General features: G+C 37.8%; 1 protein-coding gene across 6 annotated transcripts in view; it reads left to right on the top strand.

Moving 5' to 3' along the window:
* rerea (arginine-glutamic acid dipeptide (RE) repeats a) overlaps positions 1-22,357 on the top strand; it is a 164,880-nt gene that overhangs the window by 62,175 nt on the left and 80,348 nt on the right. For all 6 annotated transcript variants that reach the window (XM_058764419.1, XM_058764420.1, XM_058764421.1 and 3 more), the window contains one exon: positions 15,049-15,514. In XM_058764419.1, the coding sequence (XP_058620402.1) occupies positions 15,193-15,514 (322 nt within the window). In that variant the 5' untranslated portion in view covers positions 15,049-15,192. The remainder of the gene's footprint in view (positions 1-15,048; positions 15,515-22,357) is intronic.

Genomic DNA, 22,357 nt, shown 5'->3' with positions numbered 1-22,357 from the left:
CTGATCCTGCTTGTTTCAGCAGCGTTTTCATTACCCTCCAGTCACTTCCCCTCCTGCCTGCTGCTCCAAGGCACGGAAACAATCTCAAATCATGTTTACAGTGCTGCACATTTGGACTCCATACTGCACCAGCAGTATAGAAAGCTGTGATTTTGATATTGCTCCAAACGTTTGAGCGTCCTGTCTTCTTAAAGATGTCAAAGATTTGACCCTGTAGGTGCTCTCGGGCAGACTTTTTTTTTTTTTTTTTTTGTCTGCTTTAAATAAACAACAGTGTTTTGTGTGGCCAGCAGTGGAAATAGGACTAGAGAATTTATATTTATATTTGAGTCGAGTTGTCTTAAATGGAGAGGTGGAGTAACAAAGAGGGTGTTATTCAGACTAGAGCCTCTTAAAGACAGTCGGGCTGTGGGTTTGGAGAGGTGGCTGATCCAGAAACAAAAGCCGCTCCTAATTAGAGGTAATACCGTCCTGTGGTATCTGGGGTGGAGGTGCTTTTGGCAGAGCCGTTACGCGTGTTTTTGAATGCCCGGCTTGTTCGCGAGACCATCTGCCGCCGGTTGCCAGTGTTCAGGAAAAAAAAGCCACCGCCAGATAACTAAATAATTTAGTCTGGAAATGGTCTGACGCATTGACCTAATGGCATCGCCGCTGCGGCCTCATCATCTTTAACCTTATGTTCTCGAAGATGAGTTTGGAATAACGTTGCAGCGAGAATAAATGAGGTCCTGAACAATAAGCCTGAGCTGAGATCTGTCCTCCAGGCCCTGTGTTTCATGTGGTGATTAGTGGGGGGGGGAGCGTGACGCAGAGCTGAGCCCCCCTCTCGGTGTGTGTCTGTCAGGACCAGTGCTTCCCTGAGACCTCCCTGCTTTCACTGTGAATGAGGCTCAGGCTGAGCTGCCATGAGTCTTTTGATCAACTGACTACTTTTAGATGTCTTCTTTTAGCTACAGAATTATAATTTTTTTTCTTGCACTGCACCATGCTAACAGTCTTTCTACGTCAGCTATTATGCCGATTGTATTTTGATTGAGGGAGGAAAAAGGCATACAGGCATTGCTGCTACACAATCGGAACATATTGAAACAGTGAATGGGCTTTTGTAAACGGCTGCATTCACACTGAATTCATTGTATTGTGAATCAAAGCAGATCAGCAGAGGTGGGGAAGTGTAATGTTAATATCCTCCGTATCTAGGATAGATTTAGAAAGTGACGTATGTGTTTATCTGCCATTGATTGGGTATTGATTGCGTGTGCTCGGGTGAAGCCAAGCCAAGAATACGTCTGCTGCAGAACGCCAGATTGACGGTTAATACTACGTTTACTCCTTTTAAATACATCTTCCTTTGAATGCGCATTGATTGTTTCATATGCATACCCTTATTCAATTTTTGAGTCTGAAAAGACATGGTTCTCTATCAATATTCAGCATACATTTTAGCCAGCGGTGGGATATTTTTTTAAAGAAAAGTTCATGCAAAAAGTCATTGTCATTCCACCCCTGTAATTATTGACTTTGTTCAGTGGGATGCATAATTATAATTTTGAGAATAATTATTATTATTATTATTTATTTTATTTTTTGAAACCGCATTCGAACCCATTAACCCATTATTCATTGTGTGGACAAAACATCCTTAAATATATCTAGGGCCCTGTGATTTCTGCAGTGTGGAAAAAGCGGTCGGAATTGCGGAATCCAGTCATAAAAATGGAATGTACTGTATAACACGGAATGTCATGGAATTTGCCAAATTTTGGATGAATAAATCAAAAGTAGGTCATTACGCTTAAATCTAAACGCAATATAAACTAGTATCTGTGAATATTAAGCCACAAAAAGACTATTTAAATATGAATCCTGCATGTTCTGCGTGTCTCTGAATGAATGGCGCAGATGCAAGGTTTTGTTTACTACACATACTGAAGTGCGTGCAACGCTCGCCTCAATATATGAATACATGAACATATGAACATGAGTCACTTCATGAGCTTTTTACCATTTCTTTTGAGAAAAACTATTGTAATATATAAACAAACAAACCCATCAAAAGTTTTTTAACTTGAAGAAACTGACAGAAATATATTACTTATTGCAATGATAGTACTACTACTACTACTACTACTACTACTACTACTAATAATAATAATAATAAAATTTATTATTTTTGAAAACCTTTTTTTTTTAAAAGAATATTTACCATAAATATATTGCAGAATTTATTTACCAGAAAAATGTAAACGCACAACCCAGTATTTCTGGGGGGGAAAAGAGAAGAAGAAAAAACACACAATTTAAGGAAAAAATTTGATGCATTTCATAGGGCCTTAAAAATGTATATATTTTGTAAAACTTTTAATAAATTGCTTTTATATATATATATATATATATATATATATATATATATATATATATTAATATTAATTATATAATATAATTTAGTCATTCAGCAGACTCTTTTATTCAAAGTGACTTACAAATGAGGACAATGAAAGCAATCAAAATCAACAAAAGATCAATGATATGCAAGTGCTATAACAAGTCTCAGTTAGCTTAATGCAGTACACGTAGCAAGGTATTTTTTTTAATTATATAATAAATAAAAATAAAACCGATAGAATAGAAAAATAATAGAACAAGCTAGTGTTAGAGACCTTTTTTGCTTTTGTTAATTGTGTAATAAATTAAAAAACAAATAGAATACAAAAAGATTAGAAAAGCTAGTCTTTTATTTTATTTTTTTTAAGAACACAAGCAGTAAATGAATAGTGCGCAAGTCTAAAAGGGACAAGTGTTTTTTTTTTTTTTTAAGAATAGAATTAGAATAGAGAGTGCTAGAGTTAGAGGGTGAAATAAAGATAGAAGAGATGTGTGTTTAGCCGATTCTTGAAGATGACTAAGGACTCTTGGATTGAGTTTGGCAGGTCATTCCACCAGGAGGGAACATTTAATTTAAAAGTCCGTGAAAGTAATTTTGTGCCTCTTTGGGATGGCACAATAAAGGCACAATAAATATTAAATATATGGAATGGAAAAACACAATTTGGAAAAAATAAAGCGAATTTCATAGGGCCCTATATTTTTATTTTTTTTATTCTGCAGAATAAAGCAAGGCATACAGAGTTGCGAATTAAATGATGTGATTCTCCCTTCTTAGCATTTGCCAGTCATGTTCTCATCACATTCACGCTCCTCCAGTGTTGATACTCCCTCTAGAAGTGCTTCTTTGCTACATGACCAGGCTAAAAGCACAGCGACTGACTATCCAGACACCCCCACTCTTTCTGCCACACGGACAAACTAGTCTGAGAGCCCTCAGTGTGGTTTGCACTGTGTTTGTGTCTTACAGTGTGAAATGAAGTTACTCTCAGGCACGATGCTGATAATAGACACGAGCGCTGATGGGGAGCTGGCCCCTCTGGGAATTGTGCAGAGGGAATACACACTCGCGCGCACACACAACCACTTACTCTCACATACTCTGATTGCTTGGAGCCTAGCCTTCAGCCTCTGGTTTACTGACTCCTCAGGGCTCAGATTAGCCCACTGATTTCTGTATATAAATCATCAACGTTTGTGTAGTTACAGAGGCTACGGAGATGTGCAGAATTAATTTCCAGCCAGTGTTTGTGCAAGATGCCCTCATGAGATCTGAATATGACAGTATATTAAAGTAGAGTTGTAGCTGTTGATTAGACATTAAAGAGGATATTCAAATAGCCTCCTTTTTTCCTGAAATGTATAAGTGCATATTTGAAAGTATTATTGCTCTCATATCAAATCAGGTCTCTCTCATTTTATATTCATATGTATAAACCTCTATGCATATTGATACCTGTTTATATAGGAAATATGTACATATATACATTATGTAATTATAGATAGATATGTTTTGTAAAGTATTAATATTCCAAAAATGTAATCATATTGCCAAATATGTAAATCCAAATGAATCAAATATCTCATTCTGCAAATGTATTTTTATCTATACAAATAAAAACATTGCTTTGTTTCATGCAACATTTCTAGTGCTTTTGATGGGTTCTTTTTTTTCTTTTCTTTTTTTTTTTAAATCTCAGATTTTAAAAGGAGTTCTGCAGTGTTTGTCTTGACCATCACCATCTGTAACTCCACTTTCGGTTAAGATCTCAGACGTTACAAAAGTCTGTTTGTTCCTAAAGGCTGCAGTAAAAGAACCTACATAGATGTAACAGGCTGTGTATAATGCAAGTCTTTATAGAGTTATGCTTTGAAGGAAGGCCTTTTCTCGCATTATTTCACTTAATGGAACTGGCTTTGGTAATGCTTAAAGATCCATCAGCCTGTCGACGCAATTTAAAACTCAATAAAAACAGTTCCCGTGTGGAGAGGGTCCTCCACCGTACCATACAACCGTATCAATAAAGTAGCCATTTATTGAGGAGCACTGAGCAATTGTTAGAAATAGTCAGTAGTGGCCATTAAGATTTAGGCCCAATCCCATTTCTACCCCTTAGCCCTTCCCCTTTCCCCTACCCCTCCGTTTTGCACGTTCATGTGAAGGGGTAGGGGTGTCTCGATTCTCTTTTGGTTGTAGTGGCAGGGGTAAGGGAATGGGCCAGATAGCCCTTCAAACAAAGATTTTTCGGTACCATACTTCAAACGAAGGGGTATGAATTATCTCAGCGTTAACAGGCTACAGCAGCAACATGGCTGCCTGAGCGAACAAAAAGGCATTAATAAAGATTTTAATGAAAAGTAATCATTTTGTTTTTTGTTACATTTCAATCGTGAGTTCATATTTACGGTCATGCTATTCAAAGAAATGTTTGGAAAAAATTGTTAAAGTTTGCTAAACATCATATCATTACTGACTGCACGATAGTGCCACAACATATTTTAATGTCTGATCAGAGCGACAACAACCATAGACTTTCATGGGGGCTAGTTCCCCCAATAATTAGAAATTGCTAAACCTTTTTCTCAAATATTGCCAATTTGAGAGAAAGAGAGAGATGAAAGTTGTGTATGCAATGTGTAATGCATGGTAATGTTTACGAGTGAGTTTACTTCAAAAACCGATTTTATCCTCTCGATGCTGGAAAATATAATGTAGCGATTAAGTATTTAAACTGTTATTAAATTTGTGGGGCAGCATTGACAAGTTTCTTTGCTCCTGGATGTGTGAGCTGCTGCACGATCTCCGATATATGTGTGTGTCAGTAAGCAGCGCATTAATATAGAACGGTAAAGCTCTAATGCACACCAGTATAGGTGTGTGTATTGTAGGAGCTAGATGACGTGTAACGGTATAGTAGTGGTGTCCCAATACTTGGTGTCAAGGGGTAGGGGTGAAACTATTCCCCTGTTTCAAGGGACAAGGGGAAGGGTATAAAATAGAATTGGGATTGGGCCTTAGAGTTGGCTGGATTTTACTTGGTATAATTTTTTCGAGTAGGAATGGTTTCAGGAGAAATGTGTGCCATCAGATAAAGATGGACCGATGGTGTAAATCTTAATTTTTAGTACGGATTATCCATGCTTCTGCAGCGTGATCATGTGAAACTATTGGAATTGAACTGCTGCGAGTCATAATTTCACACAGTACCGAGTCAGTGTGATGCTTTCATCAGCAATAACAGAAATCTCTTTGATAACTCTTCACCAGATTTTATTTTATTTATTTATTTATTTATTTTTTGTTGTTGTTGGAGTTCTGCTTCAGATGTCTATTTATTTATTTATCGAGCTTTTCACTTTGGCTCTCTGGCAAAATAGATTGATTTCAACAAAGCTGTTTTCAGAGTAGCTCTCTTGGATGAGCTTTGAATGAGACATTTGTCTGATAAATCTCAGTTACTCGTATTGCAGATAATGTTTTGTTTGATATGTTCCAGGGCTAATCTCGCTCGGCGAAAACAATCACATCAGACGTGTATTTCACAACTTCCTTCTGGAAAGCCGTTGGTAATCCTCGCCAGTCAAACGTCTGCGTTCCGTAATGCACCGATTGAAAATACCGATCAGGGATCACCAAAAATCTTGTTGCCGTCTGCTTGTTGACTTTACCCATCCAAAGCAATCTTCGACTATATTTGCAAATGAAGCACCTGGCAGTTGGGGTTTCTTGGGGGAAATAGTATTTGTGTTTGTCTGACCCTTTATTGGCTTTTACCTCAAATCACAGAGATGAATGCATGGCCTATTGGCGTAATAGGAGAGTGATTTAGGATGAATAAAACATGCAGCATGAAAGAGTAATGTTGAAAAAGGAGTGTGTTTTGTAATAGAGCCCTGCTGCGTGCTCATTGTGAGGTGATGTGTTAATAGTGGGAGAGCAACTGTGTGGTTGGAGGGGTGAGAAGGTCTAATTTATCCGCTGCTCTGAAGGAGAAATGTATTTTTATTTAAAACCTCCTGGCTCACACCCCTTGACTTCATTGCAGTAATGGAAATGGTAAAATAGGTGCTGTTGGCTGAGACCCCTGAAGCTTCTTTTTTTTTTCACCGGCTTTCACAAATGGCTGATTTTTCTCCCTCCCTGCCTCTCTCCCTCCCTTTTCCATTAAGACAGCTGGTATCTTTCAAAAGGTCCTGCTCTGGTGATTGATGTGTAATGGCTTCAAGCCTCACCTGCCCCACAGCGCGTTATTCATCTGTGGGTACTGTTGAGGGGAGTACTCGCCATTGCTTAATTGGTCCTGGTCACCATTCAGACGCCACATGAACCACTGCATTGTTGCTAGTCGCTGCTGTGAACCTCACTGCAGCCGCTGCTTTTCACTGGTTGCTTATGCTCCTGTTGGTATAAATAAGACACTCTTTACGTGGAGAATGTGTGGATTGCTGACCTTTCTGTGGTTGTAAGTTATTCATCACATGCGGTGCGGTTGTACAGTGCTCATCTCATGGAGTCAATGCAGTAAGGGTTTTCTTGACACCTTAATCATCTTACAGTATGGTTCCAGCTAATATATTTTGGTCACCAAATAGCACAAAGATGCTACCACCATAAAACTTTTCTTGACAACTTGTCAATGTGGTCCTTGTGCTGTTAAGTAGATTTTTTTAATTATGTTTTTATATTTATTTTGTTTTATTTTAATGGATTATTTATATAAATTGAAGTGTTATTTTTTTTGTTTTTAATCAGTTACAGTAGTACTGTACAGTGTTGGTGGTAACGCATTAGAAGTAACGTGAGTTATGTAATCGGATAACTTAAGTAACTAGCAAAGTAACGCATCACTTTTTAATTTAAAAGGAAATATGAGTTACTTTTTCAAGCAAGTACAGTGTTTCCCATTCATTAGCTAGTCTGTGGCAGCCCGCCAAAGTTTCATAATGAACTGAAAATATATTTATACTCTTCATTATAACATAAAAGGTCTTTAACGTTGTTTCATGTCATTGCTTTCGCAAAGTGTCCGTCAAACGAACTAAGCGTAATATGGCTTTCTCTTTTTCAAACCTATTTGCGCTGCATTTTTCAAAGCCAAGCACACACTTTGCGCACGCGATCAGCTCGTGATCCGGTGTTTTCCGCGGCTCCTTTCACAGTGAAGTCTGTTTTTGAATGTGCTGTGAGTTTACCGCACATCTGAGAACGCAACGGTCACCAGTTACGTTTTTTCACATCAGCATAATTTTCAACATTTTAATTGACAAATGTTGACAGTATTTTGCTAGATTTGAAGTGAGACGCGTTTTGTAAACCTCTTTTCACAGAAGCTGGAGTTTTCTGCCAAAATAAGTTCATAGGTTTATCTCTTGCAAGCAAGGACTAAAATTAACAGATGCTAACAAAGATGGATGAAAAATATAAATATTGCTGTGGGGGTTTATATGAATGTATTTCTGAATGGAACTGACTTAAGAGAAGTTTCGATGGCATTTTTCCCCTCTTATCACTACTCTTCCATAAGCGCCACCTGCTGTCAGAGAGTGAAATTCTTCTTTTGTAAATGCAGGTTTTAGCATAATTTCACAAAGCTGAAATCAGTCAATTCTGTTTTTGCTTCATATGTTGACATGATACAATTTACATGTAGCATCATCGTTTGTATCGTGATTAAAATGCAGTGGTTGGTTCTAATTTCAAATGGCATTTTTAAAAATATATATTTTAGTAGTTGTAGTAGCAGCAACTGCAAAAACAGTTTAATGGCCAGGAAAAAATATTTGTGGCTGGTAGATTTTCTCAAGTCACCAGAAAATTTTGTTTGTATCGTGATTTAAAATGGCAAATGTGACAAAACGTTAGTTTTAGGCCCTGCTTGCACATGTAGAAATTAGGACAAAAGTATTGTAATTTCCCTACTAGAATAAGGTAAAATAATATACCTGTGAAATATTTATTTTACAGTGTAATTGTTTTCCAATATATGGCTATTACTGTCATAGGAGTAATAATATAACATTATTATTATTATTATTATTATCATTATTCTGATTAGTTTGACACTATATCACAACTAAAAAGAGGGTTGAGTCCCCCTTTAAACCTCAAGTGCAAGTCAATTCACCAGCTTTTTTCTTTAAGTTTGCACACTGAACCTGTGTTGGAGTTCTTATTTTTGAACTCTCAAAGTGCACCATATAGATGAATTTAACTTAAAAATGTACAAAATTTTCTTACGGAGGGGCATGCCCCTGGACCCCCTTAGAGGGACCGAGGTCCACCCTCCACAGTCTCACAAAATCCTGTGGGAAACACTGAAGTAATTCCAGTTACTTTGTTTCCCATGTATTGACTGACAGCTCTCATGTTGCCATGTTGAGAGAAATCGGGAGTGAGTGCAGAGGGTTTGTGTGCGCTGTGCAGAGGCGGACAAAGTACACAATTTCCTTACTTGAGGGAAAGTACAGTTACTACTGGTCAAATACTACTCCACTACAAATGAAAGTTGTAAAGACAGATTTTTACTTAAGTAAAAGTATAGAAGGACATGTTTTTAAAAGTACTTAAGTATCAAAAGTAAAAAGTAAATACATTGTTCTATTGTTGTATACTTACAATAACTTATGCCACTAATGCAACCTACTGAATACTTATTAGCTTGTATTATCTTGAATTAAGAGCTTTTATGTTACAAAACCTATAAAAATGGAACAACTGAATGAAGATAATCATCTTTATTTTTTTATTTAACACTCCTACAACTACATTGAACTCATTTTAATACTTGTTTAAAAGTTACAAAGTTGTTTTTCAAAGAGATATTGAAGTCTATGATATGGTTCATTTTAGGCAAACAAAGCAAACATTGAAAAGAAAACAAATCTTTAGTCTTTTCAGAAAACTGTAACACACTCTCAGTATGGCCATGGGTGTGCAGGTTGCGCCAAAGAACCTCTTTTTGAATTTTGCCATCAACTGATCAGTGTTTATAAAATGCTCAGAAATCAGTGGACTTCACATGTGGCTAGTGTTGGGTATTGTTTGAATTTTATCCATTCCGATTTTGATTCTGCTTATTGGTTTTAATTCTTATTGATTTCCAGTTTAGATTCCAAAGTTTTTATTTAGCCTTTAGCAAAAAAAAAAAAAAATTATATATATATATATATATATATAATTTTTGTGTGTGTATGTATGTATATATATATATGTATATATATATATATATATATATATATATATATATATATATATATATATATATATATATATATATATATATATATATATATATATATATATATATATATATATATATATATATATATATATATATATATATACACATATATATACATATACACATATACACATACATGTGTATATATATACATACACACATACATATACATTTATGTGTGTTTGTAAATATATGTGTATATATATATATATGTGTGTATTTATGTGCAGTGTTTTGACAATAAAATAATGTTCAGATTTATATACTTCCTGACCAGGTTTTAGCAGCAATTTACCAGTAGGCCTAAGTTTATATATAGCCTATATACAGGTGCATCTCAATAAATTAGAATGTTGTGAAAAAGTTATTTTTCTTGTAAATTATTTCAAAAAGTGAAACTTTCATATATTTTAGATTCATTGCATGTAAAGTAAAATATATTTTAAAAAATTGTTTTAGTTTTGATGATTAGAGCTTACAGCTCATGAAAGTCAAAAATCAGTATCTCAAAATATTCGAATATTTGCATTTGAGTTTCAATAAATGACCATTCCTACAGTATAAATTCTGGGTATCTCTTGTTCTTTGAAACCACAATAATGGGGAAGACTGCTGACTTGGCAATGATCCAGAAGATTAACATTGTGACTTACCCTCTTTGTGGAGGGGGTCAGAGGGTCATTACTGAAAGGTGTGGCTGTTTACAGAGTGCTGTATCAAAGCATATTAAATGCAAAGTTGACTGGAAGGAAGAATTTGGGTAGGAAAAGGTGCACAAGCAACAGGGATGACTGCAAGCTTGAGAATACTGTCAAGCAAAGCTGATTCAAACACTTATGAGAGCTTCACAAGGAGTGGATTGAAGCTGCAGTCAGTGCATCAAGAGCCACCACGCTCAGATGTCTTCAGGAAAAGGGCTACCAAGCCACTTCTGAACCAGGGACATCGTGAGAAGCATCTTACCTGGGCTGTGGAGAAAAAGAACTGGACTGTTGCTCAGTGGTCCAAAGTCCTCTTTTCAGATGAAAGTAAATTTTGCATTTCATTTGGAAATCAAGGTCCCAGAGTCTGGAGGAAGAGTGGAGAGGCACAGAATCCATGTTGCTTGAAGTCCAGTGTGAAGTTTCCACAGTCAGTGATGATTTGGGCTGCCATGTCATCTGCTGGTGTTGGTCCACCGTGTTTTCTGAAGTCCACAGTCAACGCAGCCATCTACCAGGAAATTTTAGAGCACTTCATGCTTCCTTCTGCTGACAAGCTTTATGGAAATGCTGATTTCATTTTCCAGCAGGACTTGGCACCTGCCCACACTGCCAAAGGTACCAAAAGCTGGTTCAATGACCATAGTGTTACTGTGCTTGATTGGCCAGCAAACTCGCCTGACCTGAACCCCATAGAGAATCTATGGGGTATTGTCAAGAGGAAGATGAGAGACACCAGACCCAACAATGCAGATGAGCTGAAGGCCACTGTCAAAGAAACCTGGGCTTCCATACCACCTCAGCAGTGCCACAAACTGATCATCTCCATGCCACGCCGAATTGAGGCAGTAATTAAAGCAAAAGGAGCCCCTACCAAGTATTGAGTACATATACAGTAAATGAACATACTTTCCAGAAGCCCAACAATTCACTAAAAATGTTTTTTTTTTTATTGGTCTTATGAAGTATTCTAATTTGTTGAGGTAGTGAATTGGTGGGTTTTTGTTAAATGTGAGCCAAAATCATCACAATTAAAAGAACCAAAGACTTAAACTACTTCAGTCTGTGTGCATTGAATTTATTTTTGATACACGAGTTTCACAATTTGAGTTGAATTACTGAAATAAATGAACTTTTCCACGACATTCTAATTTGAGTATATATAGTTTAACTACAAAAATCAAACTATAGTTAATATAATGAAACTATGGTAAATTTGTGGTTACTGAAGTTTTACTACAAATAGCATATGGTTACTATAGCAAAAACATGGTTAATTTTCCAAAGGGCTTTAATGAGTTAACACATGCCTTTTTAGAGTGCTTTTAGCTGTACAGATCCCGAGGTTGCCAGATTTGCGTAAAAAAAAAAATCAACCAAATGTTCATTCAAAGCTCGGCGGAAAACTGCAGGCTTAGAAATACTGTAACACTTGGCAACACAGGAAGGTCCTGGCAGATCACAGGCCGGATTTTCGCAGAAAAAAAGGATTCAGTGAATCTGAAAATGCACACACTGTAAAAACTGCTACATATAATGACTTTCTACTTAGGGACCTTGATATAAATGTAGTTGAGTAAAAAGTATGATATTTGTCTTTCAAATGTAGTGAAGTTAAAGTCGCAAGTTTCCAGAAAAAATAATACTTAAGTAAAGTACAGATACTCAAAAAGTGTACTTAAGTGCAATACTCAAGTAAATTTACTTCGTTATTGTCCACCTCTGGCGCTGTGTGAACACAAATATGACTAAATATGAACATGTATTTACTCATCCTCAAAATGTAAAAAAGTGTCAAATTCAAACTCAGAATGTTATACAAACTTGCAATAATTAAATGTTAAATAAGACAAATATCATTTATGTATTTAATCCCATTTTATTAATGTCTTTGCTACTTACCTTTGATCCACTTCAACATACTAGGCAAAAATGATGTGCGTTTCATTTATCGCTGAATAGTGTTGAACTTTCTTCTCGTGCGTCATATTCATGCAATTTGTTTGAGCTGCGCCCTCTACTGTACAGACATGAATTTATATTTCCTTCAGTCTGAGGCGTATTCATTTCACTTTTGTTGTGAAAAGGGTTTTTACATTTGTAAAATAACTTTTTTTTATATTAAAAGCAAACAAGCAAGCCCTGCCCAGATTTAAAAAGTAACTCGAAGCAACGGAACACATCATTTTCCATAAAAAGTAACTAAATAACGTAATTAGTTACTTTTTTAGGGAACAACGTAATACTGTAATGCATTACTTTTAAAAGTAACTTTCTCCAACATTGGTACTGTATGTACTGCTAATTAAAACTATTTTGAAGTCTTGGGTATACTTTATTATTTTCTCATTTTTCAACAATTCATTAATAAGACATTGTCACATCACATTTTCATATATCATTTATCTTTTTACTTTTTTAATCAAAGTTACTGTTTGTACTGCTGTTTAAAACAATTTTGAAATCTTGGGTGTATATTTTCTCATCCAACTACTTAATAATGAGATTGACTGACTAGTTTGTCTAGATTCTTTTTCATATATATATATATATATACAGTCTGTGTATGTATATGTGTGTGTGTGTGTATATATATATCTCACTACTTTCTCTAACTTTCATTGCATGCTTTTTAAATTATGTTAGGTCACTATCACAAGTTTAAAATTGTGAAATGCACCTCAACCCCTACATTCTGTTTGATTATCTTGCTCTCATGAGTCACCAGACCATCTGAACACCAGAATCATGAAACATGTCCGATCGGTATCTGATGAACTCAGAACTGTCTAAATAATGCAGGGTTTCCTTCCCGATCGATTAGCAGCCCACCAACTTGTCGAGTTTGAAAATGCGTAGTTTTGCCATAATTCAAAGTGACTTGAAAAAAAACACACGCACACAAAGAAAAACACTCAATGTTTATAGAAACATTTCTGGTTAGTGTATGTGTTTTCGTGTGTTCAGACTGGCGGTCAGCGCGGTAACTCATAAGGTGATTAATCGGGCCGTGACGTGGCGGCGCAGCGCTGTAATCAGTCTGTAGTGTTGGAGGTTGATGAGGAGAGCAGCTGCCCCGTCAGTTGCCATCTACTCAAGATGACAGGCTGCCATTGACAGGACTGCTTGTCAACTGCACCAGTGTGCTTGTCATAAGCCATTTCTCTTCATTTTTATACCTGCTCTATAAACACACCTTTCACACTGACAAACAGCCCAATTCTGTCCTGCTGCTGTCCTCCCGCAGGCTCCTCGCATTTCCAAATTCACTCGCTGTAGCTTTTTCAGCAGTTGTCAGGTTTAGCTGCACCAGAGGCTGTAATCTTTACTTTCCCGTTTATCTGAAGAGGGGGGAAGCGGCGCAAACCCTTTCAAGTGCACTTCATCGTTACGCAGCCATTTCATGCTCTCGTATTGGAGGTCTCGTTTTGTTTTTCCGCTTCGCGCTTTTCGGCCAACAAAAGATTGATCTTTATTTTTATGAATGTTGACTTAAAAGAGGCAAGTAGCAGCAAGCGTTGTAAAAACAGGATTTGATCCAAAGCTGTTTTCTGTCTGAGTCTCCTGCCAGGTTTTCTTCTCCATGCCTGTCTGTTCTGATTTCCACGGGTGATCGCTGTGCTAGCTGAGGTAGGGCCGCCTCTGGCCAGGCTGTAGTTAGTCTGACCAGCATGCACAACCAACAAACACTGTGGCCTGGAGGGAGCGCCGGGTCTTATTCCAGTCTAACATATTGCTTGTAAGGAATTCTCCATAGCCTGAACTGGCTAGTTGTACGAAGGTCTATATAAGCCTAATACCCTGTAAAATGTGCAGCTGAGCCTATTTGATAATGCAGTGGGGAATCCTGTTTAGGTCACTGTGCGGGGAAACATAGTGCTGCTTTTCATCGCCAGGCAAAAATGAGCTGGGAAATAGAGCAGGCAGCTTGAAGTTTGTGCTCTTTTGATATAGCTGTGCTCAGAGCTCTCCTGAGGACGTGCGCTGCTGCTGTGGAGAAGACCGCCGATTGATGTTCCTTTTGGCGCACGACGTCACAGCGCTGCTCGCCGGCTGTGATTGATTAAACCTACTGCATGAGTATCAACAGGCCCTTGGTTTTACAAATATCTCACTGCGTTTTACGAAATTTGTGTTAAAAAAAAAAAAAAAAACCTTTAGAAGCCCAAAGGAAAGGTCCATGAGCCGGGACTCGAACTCGGGATGCCAAAACCACATCGGTGCTATATGTCGGTGTGCTGCTCTCGTCCCTCAAGTCTATTGGTGCTGACTATTTTATAAAATCGTAATATTATTTTATCATTAATTTGTATTTTTGTGGGGGAGTTGCACCACATGACATTTCACATATAACCTTGTCTTGTTTAAAAGTCAAATTATCTGATATGTTATCAGTTATGTTATGCAGTGAGTCATGTGGGTCTGCACTGGTCCTTTCTGTGATGTAATTTCCAGTTTTTATGGGTTTTTACTGCATGTTGCCACAAAAAAAGATTGTTTTTCTTCACTGTAATATCAAAATAGTTGTATCACCCTGATATTGATTTTCTGCCCCCTCCAAAACAAATATTAGTTTTATTATTATTATTATTAATTTATTTATTTTGTTAATTTTGTGGTGAAATGCCATTGTGCAAAGAAAGTGGATTCATATAGGGCAAAAAGGTGTCACTTCATTTACCCCTCTAACAATCGTCTTTTTTTTCTTTCTCTCCATTCAGCTCTTCTGAAACACTGGGGTTGTTGGTGTGGCCAAATTTTCCCTGGATTTGATTGGTAAATTCAGAAGACTGAAGCCCAGGCTCACAGTCTACCTTTCACGGAGGCCCAGCCGTGAGAGGACAGAAGAAGGCACGTGGCGAATCATGACTGCCGAAAAAGAGAAGGACAAGGAGAGGGAGCGCGACCGGGACCGGGACAGAGATCGCGAAAAGCGGGACAAAACACGCGAAAGTGAGAGCTCGCGGCCACGGCGCAGTTGCACGCTAGAGGGCGGAGCTAAGAACTATGCAGAGAGCGAACACAGTGAGGACGATGACAATGAGACGCCTGGGGCCGCCACCGCCGAGGAGGCCACTAAAAAGAGCAAGAAAAAGCTACCCAAGAAGAAGTCGCGCTATGAGCGAACGGAGAACGGCGAGATCACTTCCTTCATTACGGAGGACGATATTGTTTACAGACCTGGCGGTGAGTTTTGGTTGTACAATACTTAAACATTTTGTCTGTCTGACTACTAGTTTTTGTTTCAGCTGAAGGAATTTGAAACGGTTGTCATAAAATAAGCATGCCATTGGACAGCAAGTATGTATTTGGCAATATTTTGTTAGCATTGCTGAAAATGGTGCTTTAGCATAGCATAAACATGTCACCGCAAATGCATTTTCATTAGCCGCTGTGCTTGACTAAATAAATTCACTGCTGCTTGATGAAAATGCAGAAGAAATCAGTGTGATGATATTTGAAACGGTCATGTTTTTCACACTTAGCTTTCCAAATCACACACAGGATTCTTGTTTTTCTTTATATTTTTCATTGAGCGGCAGAAATAGCGAAACGGTTCACATTAGGTCTTTATTAGGCGCTGAGATTGAGCCTAGACCAGAGCAATAACCTTTTCCTGCGCTGTAAACATGGCCTCTCTTTCACCTGCTGTTTAGAAATTGGTTGTACATGAGGCTGGGGGGAAATGTCAACACTCCGGCGGAGGGCAAGGCACGGCACGGCTGTGTAACGCAGCTGCCGTAGTCCTAAATCATCCTTGCCGTGTCTTTCATTTATTTAGCTGCAACAGAAAGGTCAAGCAGTATGCTTAGTTATTTAATGCGAAGACGTCAAATTATAGCCAATGCGTAATTTCCAATCTCGTCTCTTCACGCCGTCTCTTCTGCTTAGAGATGCATTTGCTCAGAGGGGGAGGTGGGGAATGGCTTGACAGTTGCCCCCCTTCTCCTCTTCCTTCAGCCGTTGCCCCTGTGGAATCGGGTTGGAGGCATTATCTGCTGAAGGTCCTTCAAAACACAGTTGCTGAAGCTCTCTTTCGGTAATAACCCAGTAGACCCTGTTTTGGAGAGTACCGCTGCTCTGCTTTAGATAAGACTGAATTGAATCACATGTCTGAGGCATGTTAGTTGATTTTGTCAGTGCTGCAGTGGAGAATAGAAAGAGATATCACCATGTTTTGAAGATGGCTGCTTTAAAGTGCCTTTGTTATTTAAAAAAAAAGGGAAGGAGACCATCTTAATTCCACCACAGTAGGTGATTATTGTCATGTTAGGGATCTAAGATTGAGCAATTTGCAATATGCTGATTATACAGCAAACCTTTCAGTTGACTTTCACTGTCCTATACATCATAAAACTGATCTGTTAATGCTTCAAAGGCATTGTGCTTTATATAAGTGCATGTTAGGCTACATGATTATGATTTGGTGTATAAAAAAAATGTATACACGCATGCATATATATATATATATATATATATATATATATATATATATATATATATATATATATATATATATATATATATATATATATATATATATATATATATATATATATATTCACACGTGTGTCTGTGTTATATACACAATTATATACACATTTATGTGTATATAATTATTTTAAAAAATCTGTAAACAGAGCCGCTCTAAAGCACTGAAAACACTGGATCATGTAAAATGCATGCTTATTTAAGTCATATTGCGATTTTTATTTCGTGTAATCCTGCTGGTCTAGGCGTATATGCATGCTTTCAGTTTGCGGTCAGTCGCTGCAGCCTTATTGCAATCAGATTTGATTCGGGAGGCTTAAGTAGACACAAAGCCTGTGCTGGATTAAACCCTACTAAATGTTAAATCCTTTTATATTTGTCTAGTGACACACAATATGTAAAACCGGCCACCCTTGGAGTGGGTATTAAAAACGGCGAGAAGCCAACGGAAAGAGAGAGTGTAATCAAGGGAGAGAACTGAAACAAGACAATAATTGCTTTTGTGGCTCGAGAGAGTCGGCCGCGCGAACGTATGACACTAGATAAGAGGAAGTAATATTGAAAGCCAACACAGAGATCACCCTCATACTTTTTTGCCCGCTAACGTTTTTATAGCAATCTTAGCATGCATTTATTAGGTTGTCTGGAAAAAAAAGCAAATAAGGCTCGTCGTAGGAGAGATGGAGTGTGCTTGAGTGAGTGAGGAAGGAAGGAATGGAAAAGAGGAGTGAGTGAGTGGAGTGTGATATGGATGGGGAGAGAGAGATAGAGGCGCATTTGTATTGCAGACAGGGCCGCTCGGATGGAAGGAAGAGTAAAGCAGCTGAATCGATCAGGCCTTTGAGTGGCGTTCTCGTGTCCAGGCTCCCTGTAGCTTTGCGGATATTCGCTACACAGAGGCAGCTTATGGATCCAGCCGGGAGATTATACACACATGAGATCAATACTCAGGCCTCTGCGAGCTGGCCGTGGCTGTCTGCAGTCCGTCTTTACAACCCGGAGTCACACCGATGTCCTTGTACTGTGACGGCAATTTGTCTCCCTGGCTGCCATTTGGCTTTTAAAATAGAGAGCTCATCAAGCGGGATTGGCTGGATGAGTGCCACTCCCACCCGTGTGATGAGAATGCTGACAATAAAGAGAGGTGAATGTCCACAGTGGGCTTAGCTGAGGGTTGGGGTGGGCTTTATGGTGCTCATCATAGCGCTCTTCCAAAACCTAGCAGGTTGCCTACCTAGAGAGCATTTTAATGCAGCATAGATGCGCTCTTGATGCAAACACAGTTCCAAAAGTATACCGGCATGATTATTTGCTCCAAATTAGCCCTATATCACTTATCAGCTGATATTAGAGGTGGGCGATATGACCAAAATCTTATATCACGGTATGACTAATTTTATATCACGATAACGAGATATATCACGATATAGTAATTTTTTTCTTTTAAAAGGTTTTATGATATTAAAATCTTTGATAACATAGAACTTTCATAATCCTTGTCACCAATGTCAATATCAAACTAATACAAGCCTAAAAAGACAAAAAAAAAAAAAAAACTCAAGCTCACTGAAAATAAATAAACAGTCAGTGATTAAATAAGTATAAGAAACTAATTGCAAGCAATAGGACAAAAAACTAAAATAAATAAGACACGCTACATTGTGTAAATTAATTAGTCTTCACTGTGTTAATTATATGATAGATATAATTAACGTGTATTATGTATAGATTCTATAAATATAGCATTTTTTTTATTATTATTATTTCTTCTTCTTAAAGTTACGAAAGTGATTTTAGTCAAGAGCAGTTAGAGATTTCCTAGCAATGTGCTGTGATTAATATGAATGGCAGACAGAACATTGGACCGCTTCCCCTTTAAGACCGAAGTCCGGATCCAATATACTGTTACATATGCGTTTTCTCTTTCAGCCGTTTCCTCTCTCTTAAGACCTAAATCGCTGTCTTTATGAGGATACTTGCCAAGACGGGGATTCTGACGCATACAAGTGTGTTTATGTAATCGTTCAAAGTCAATAAAGCGTCAAAAAAATTAATAAAATGCGCGGTCCTCTCACATAGAAACGGAGACGGCGCACGCATATAGCTCTGTTGTTTGTGTTTCAACGGCTTAAAATTGGTTGTTTTAAAACTGCAGTGCTTAAAAACGCGTGTCCATGCTACAGATGTAGTCCCTCGTTTAGCAACGAGCTCCTTGTTTTTTTCTGGTTATTCTCCACCTGGTTCTGTCTCCCCTTCACGCCCCGTGGGTGGCGTGTAAAGATCGCACTCATCCAAACGATTAAAAAGTATTACCGTAAACAATGTATTTTGCGACACCACGAAATAAATGATAGAACATATGAAACGATAGACTTTTTATTTTGTCCATCCGATATATATCGTCATATCGCACAGCCCTAGCTGATATTAAGATTTTTATTTTTTATTATTAGTTCAAATTGCATATCAGATGACTTTGGATGTTGAGTTGTGCAGGCTGATTTACAATTAGACTACCTTCGCTGTCATCTGACAGTCACAGGTTAATCTTTAGAAGTTAGATATACTTACACCGTTGTTAACAAGTTATTAATGCAAGTTAAAATCCTTTTTTAAAAAAATCCTGCATTTTTATTTTAATAAGAAAACAATGTAGTAATAATAAACACGGGATAATAAATTAATATAATATTACGAATAATAGTAATTATTATAAGCATAGGTTAAATTTTTCAAAAAAAAATTTAAATGCCATTTTCCAACTTTTTTATTTTTATATATATATAATTTATTTTTATTATTAAGTTAGTAATGTAAGTTAAATTCTTTCCCTTTAAAAAATTAATTAAAATGGCTTTTTCCGGCATTTTAATAAGAATATAACATTGTAATAATAAACTGGGAATAATAATGATAAGCATAGGTTTTTTTTAAATGGCATTTTCCAGCAGCTTATTATTATTATTATTATTAATAAATACAGTATTGAACTAGAAATAATAATCACAATAAATCAAAATTAAGTGTTCACTTAATTTTTTTTAAAACATTTATTTCTAATAATAATAATCATCATCATCATCATTTTTTTTTTTCAGCAAGTTATAATGAAGTATGGTATTGGTGGTTCCCTACCCAAAGTCTAAGGCAGTATTGCTTGTATCCTACTCAGAATAGGCAATCCCAGAATGCATTGTGGTCAGTGGAATTTTTTTTTTTACTGTCCATCTAGAGCATTGCAGTTCAGTCACTTGTGAGGTTCCTTAGGCTGCTGACTGTGTAGGGTGTAGACAGCAAGGCAGTTTACTAGATTTTGGAACAGAGCTTATGGTTGGGTGTTATGATTGAGGTGGAGGTCTAGATGTTGAATTTACGAAAGTTCTTCGAGTGCGTCCCTGAAGATGGCCTCTATTTCTCTCTCTCCCTCTCCTGGCTGCCTGTGGGTGTCTGGACAGCTGTCACCTAATTACGGAGCCACCCAAAGCTTGCAGCCTTTTCCGTAAGGCTGAGATCTCCACCGGGAGCTTGAACATGTTGTCCTCACATCCACACAGAGCTGTGCGGATTCCTTGTCAGCTCACTAATGTCATTTCAAGACTACTGCTTTGTCTGCTCGCAATTTTGCCTGATTATCACCTCGGTGTACGTTTCATGTTTGTCAGTGGATACAGTAGAGAGAGGTTATGGAAACACTAACAGGCGAGCAAAGCTTCAGATCTTTCCCTGGAACACAGTCAAGAATGAACACAATAGACTTGGTGGGTTGAAAATGGACATGCACCAACTTCGCAAAAAGGGTGCTCGGGCCATTGCTGAAATAAACTTCTCCTCCTCCGTTTGTTGTCAGAGGGGAGAAACCAGGCTCACTCTTGGCTTAGAGTCATGTATTATTCAGCGAGGTGAGACTAACAGCATTTGACCACCTGAGTGAGTCATCAAGCAGCAGTCTTCATCTCCCTGTTGCTCTTCTGAAGAGACAGCAACAGTATCACCCCATGTTGAGAGACAACTTTTCCATGCATGTCTTCCACTCTGCTTCCAGCTGTCTCAAGATTTAGACAGACAGAAAGAGAGATGGGGGATGAAAAGCTGGCGGAGGCAGAGCGGGCGACAAGGAGACCCTCAGATCCATGTCTCGCAGGGGAGAACAGAAGCTTTGCTTTCTAAATCAAATCATTAAATGCGGTCAATTAAAAGGGACACATTTTACACTCATGTAGAATTTATTTTTCCCTGAGGGTCACTTATGTTAAGGGTTCTTGTCAAAAAGATCGTTATTTTGTTTGTGGCCCTTTATCTGATCATTAGCACATTTGTTATCTTACCAATTTCTGCCTTTTTTTTTTTTCCTCATTTTATGGTATTGAACAGTTTCATATATTTATTTTTAGGTTATTTTTTGCTGTATCTGTTGCATTTAAAACATTGTATTTTAATATATAGCCTATATATAAAATATTTACATTTTAATATGAGATGCATGTATCGGTTATCTGCCATAACATGGAAAAATGTACTTATGATATCAGCAAAAATTCAATATATCTGTCCCTGTATCTGATCTTTCCAATAAGTGTTTTATTTCTGTGCCTTTTAATAGTTCTATATGTAAATGAACTCTGTGTGAAACAAAATGCATTTAGTTTGAGATATTCAAACAGTCATGTTGTTGGGCGCTTTTGTTTGTTTCTTCGTTTTAAACCCCTGTATGTCACTTTTATTCTTCCCAAAATAAAAGGCTTAAGTGTCACCGAAATTCTTCCTTTACAACGTTTCAAACTCCGTGCAGAGAAATCCCTAGTACCAAGCCGATAGCTGGAAATAAAAGAGCCAGATCTATTCTGAAATTTCCCTTCGTGTAGCATTGTATGACAGGGAGACTGTAGAGGCTTTTGTGAAATCGAACCACCTGCCAATTACAAATTAGAAAGCTGCTACAGACTAAGTGTACCACACTCGTCAAACGGCTTCTGTTCCCGGCCCAGAGGGAGTCAGCTTTTTTCTGCCTGCTACTCTGAGGGCACAGCCGCACAAGGTTTGATCTAATTCGGACCGGAGGTATTAATCTCTTGCTATGAGATGAGGCAAAAATTTGCAAGCTTGGCATATGAGAGAAGAGCAGAATAAGTGTGTGTATTTGAAGCTGTAGGTCTCAATGAGCAGCAGTGTAAATTGGATGAGCAGGGTTAAGACCGGCCTGTTTCTCCTGACACAGGGCATTGGTGCCAGCTGAAGCACCTGCGCTGAAGTACTTCCCAGTACGATGTGACACGAGCAGTGCAGGTCGACGCTTCGCCGCTTGTCGGTCGTGTAGGAAGAGAGGGGTGTGAATGTGACACGTGGAGTGTGAAGTCAGCACCTGGTCCGAACCCCCTACCGTTTCATTATTGCATTCCTCCGGCTACTTTAATTTCAAGATAAGCACATTGGAGGATGACTGCGGTGGCCGTCTGCGTTTAACAATGATACACTGAGCCAAGACGACGGGTTTTCTCAACGGTAACACCACCTCTCTCTTAAAGGAAACAGCTGAGCGCT

This window comes from Onychostoma macrolepis, chromosome 23 (genome assembly GCF_012432095.1).
Source record: "Onychostoma macrolepis isolate SWU-2019 chromosome 23, ASM1243209v1, whole genome shotgun sequence".
Taxonomy (NCBI): Eukaryota; Metazoa; Chordata; class Actinopteri; order Cypriniformes; family Cyprinidae; genus Onychostoma; species Onychostoma macrolepis.
Note: the sequence above shows the minus strand (reverse complement) of the source record. Positions and strands in the feature narration are given on the sequence as shown.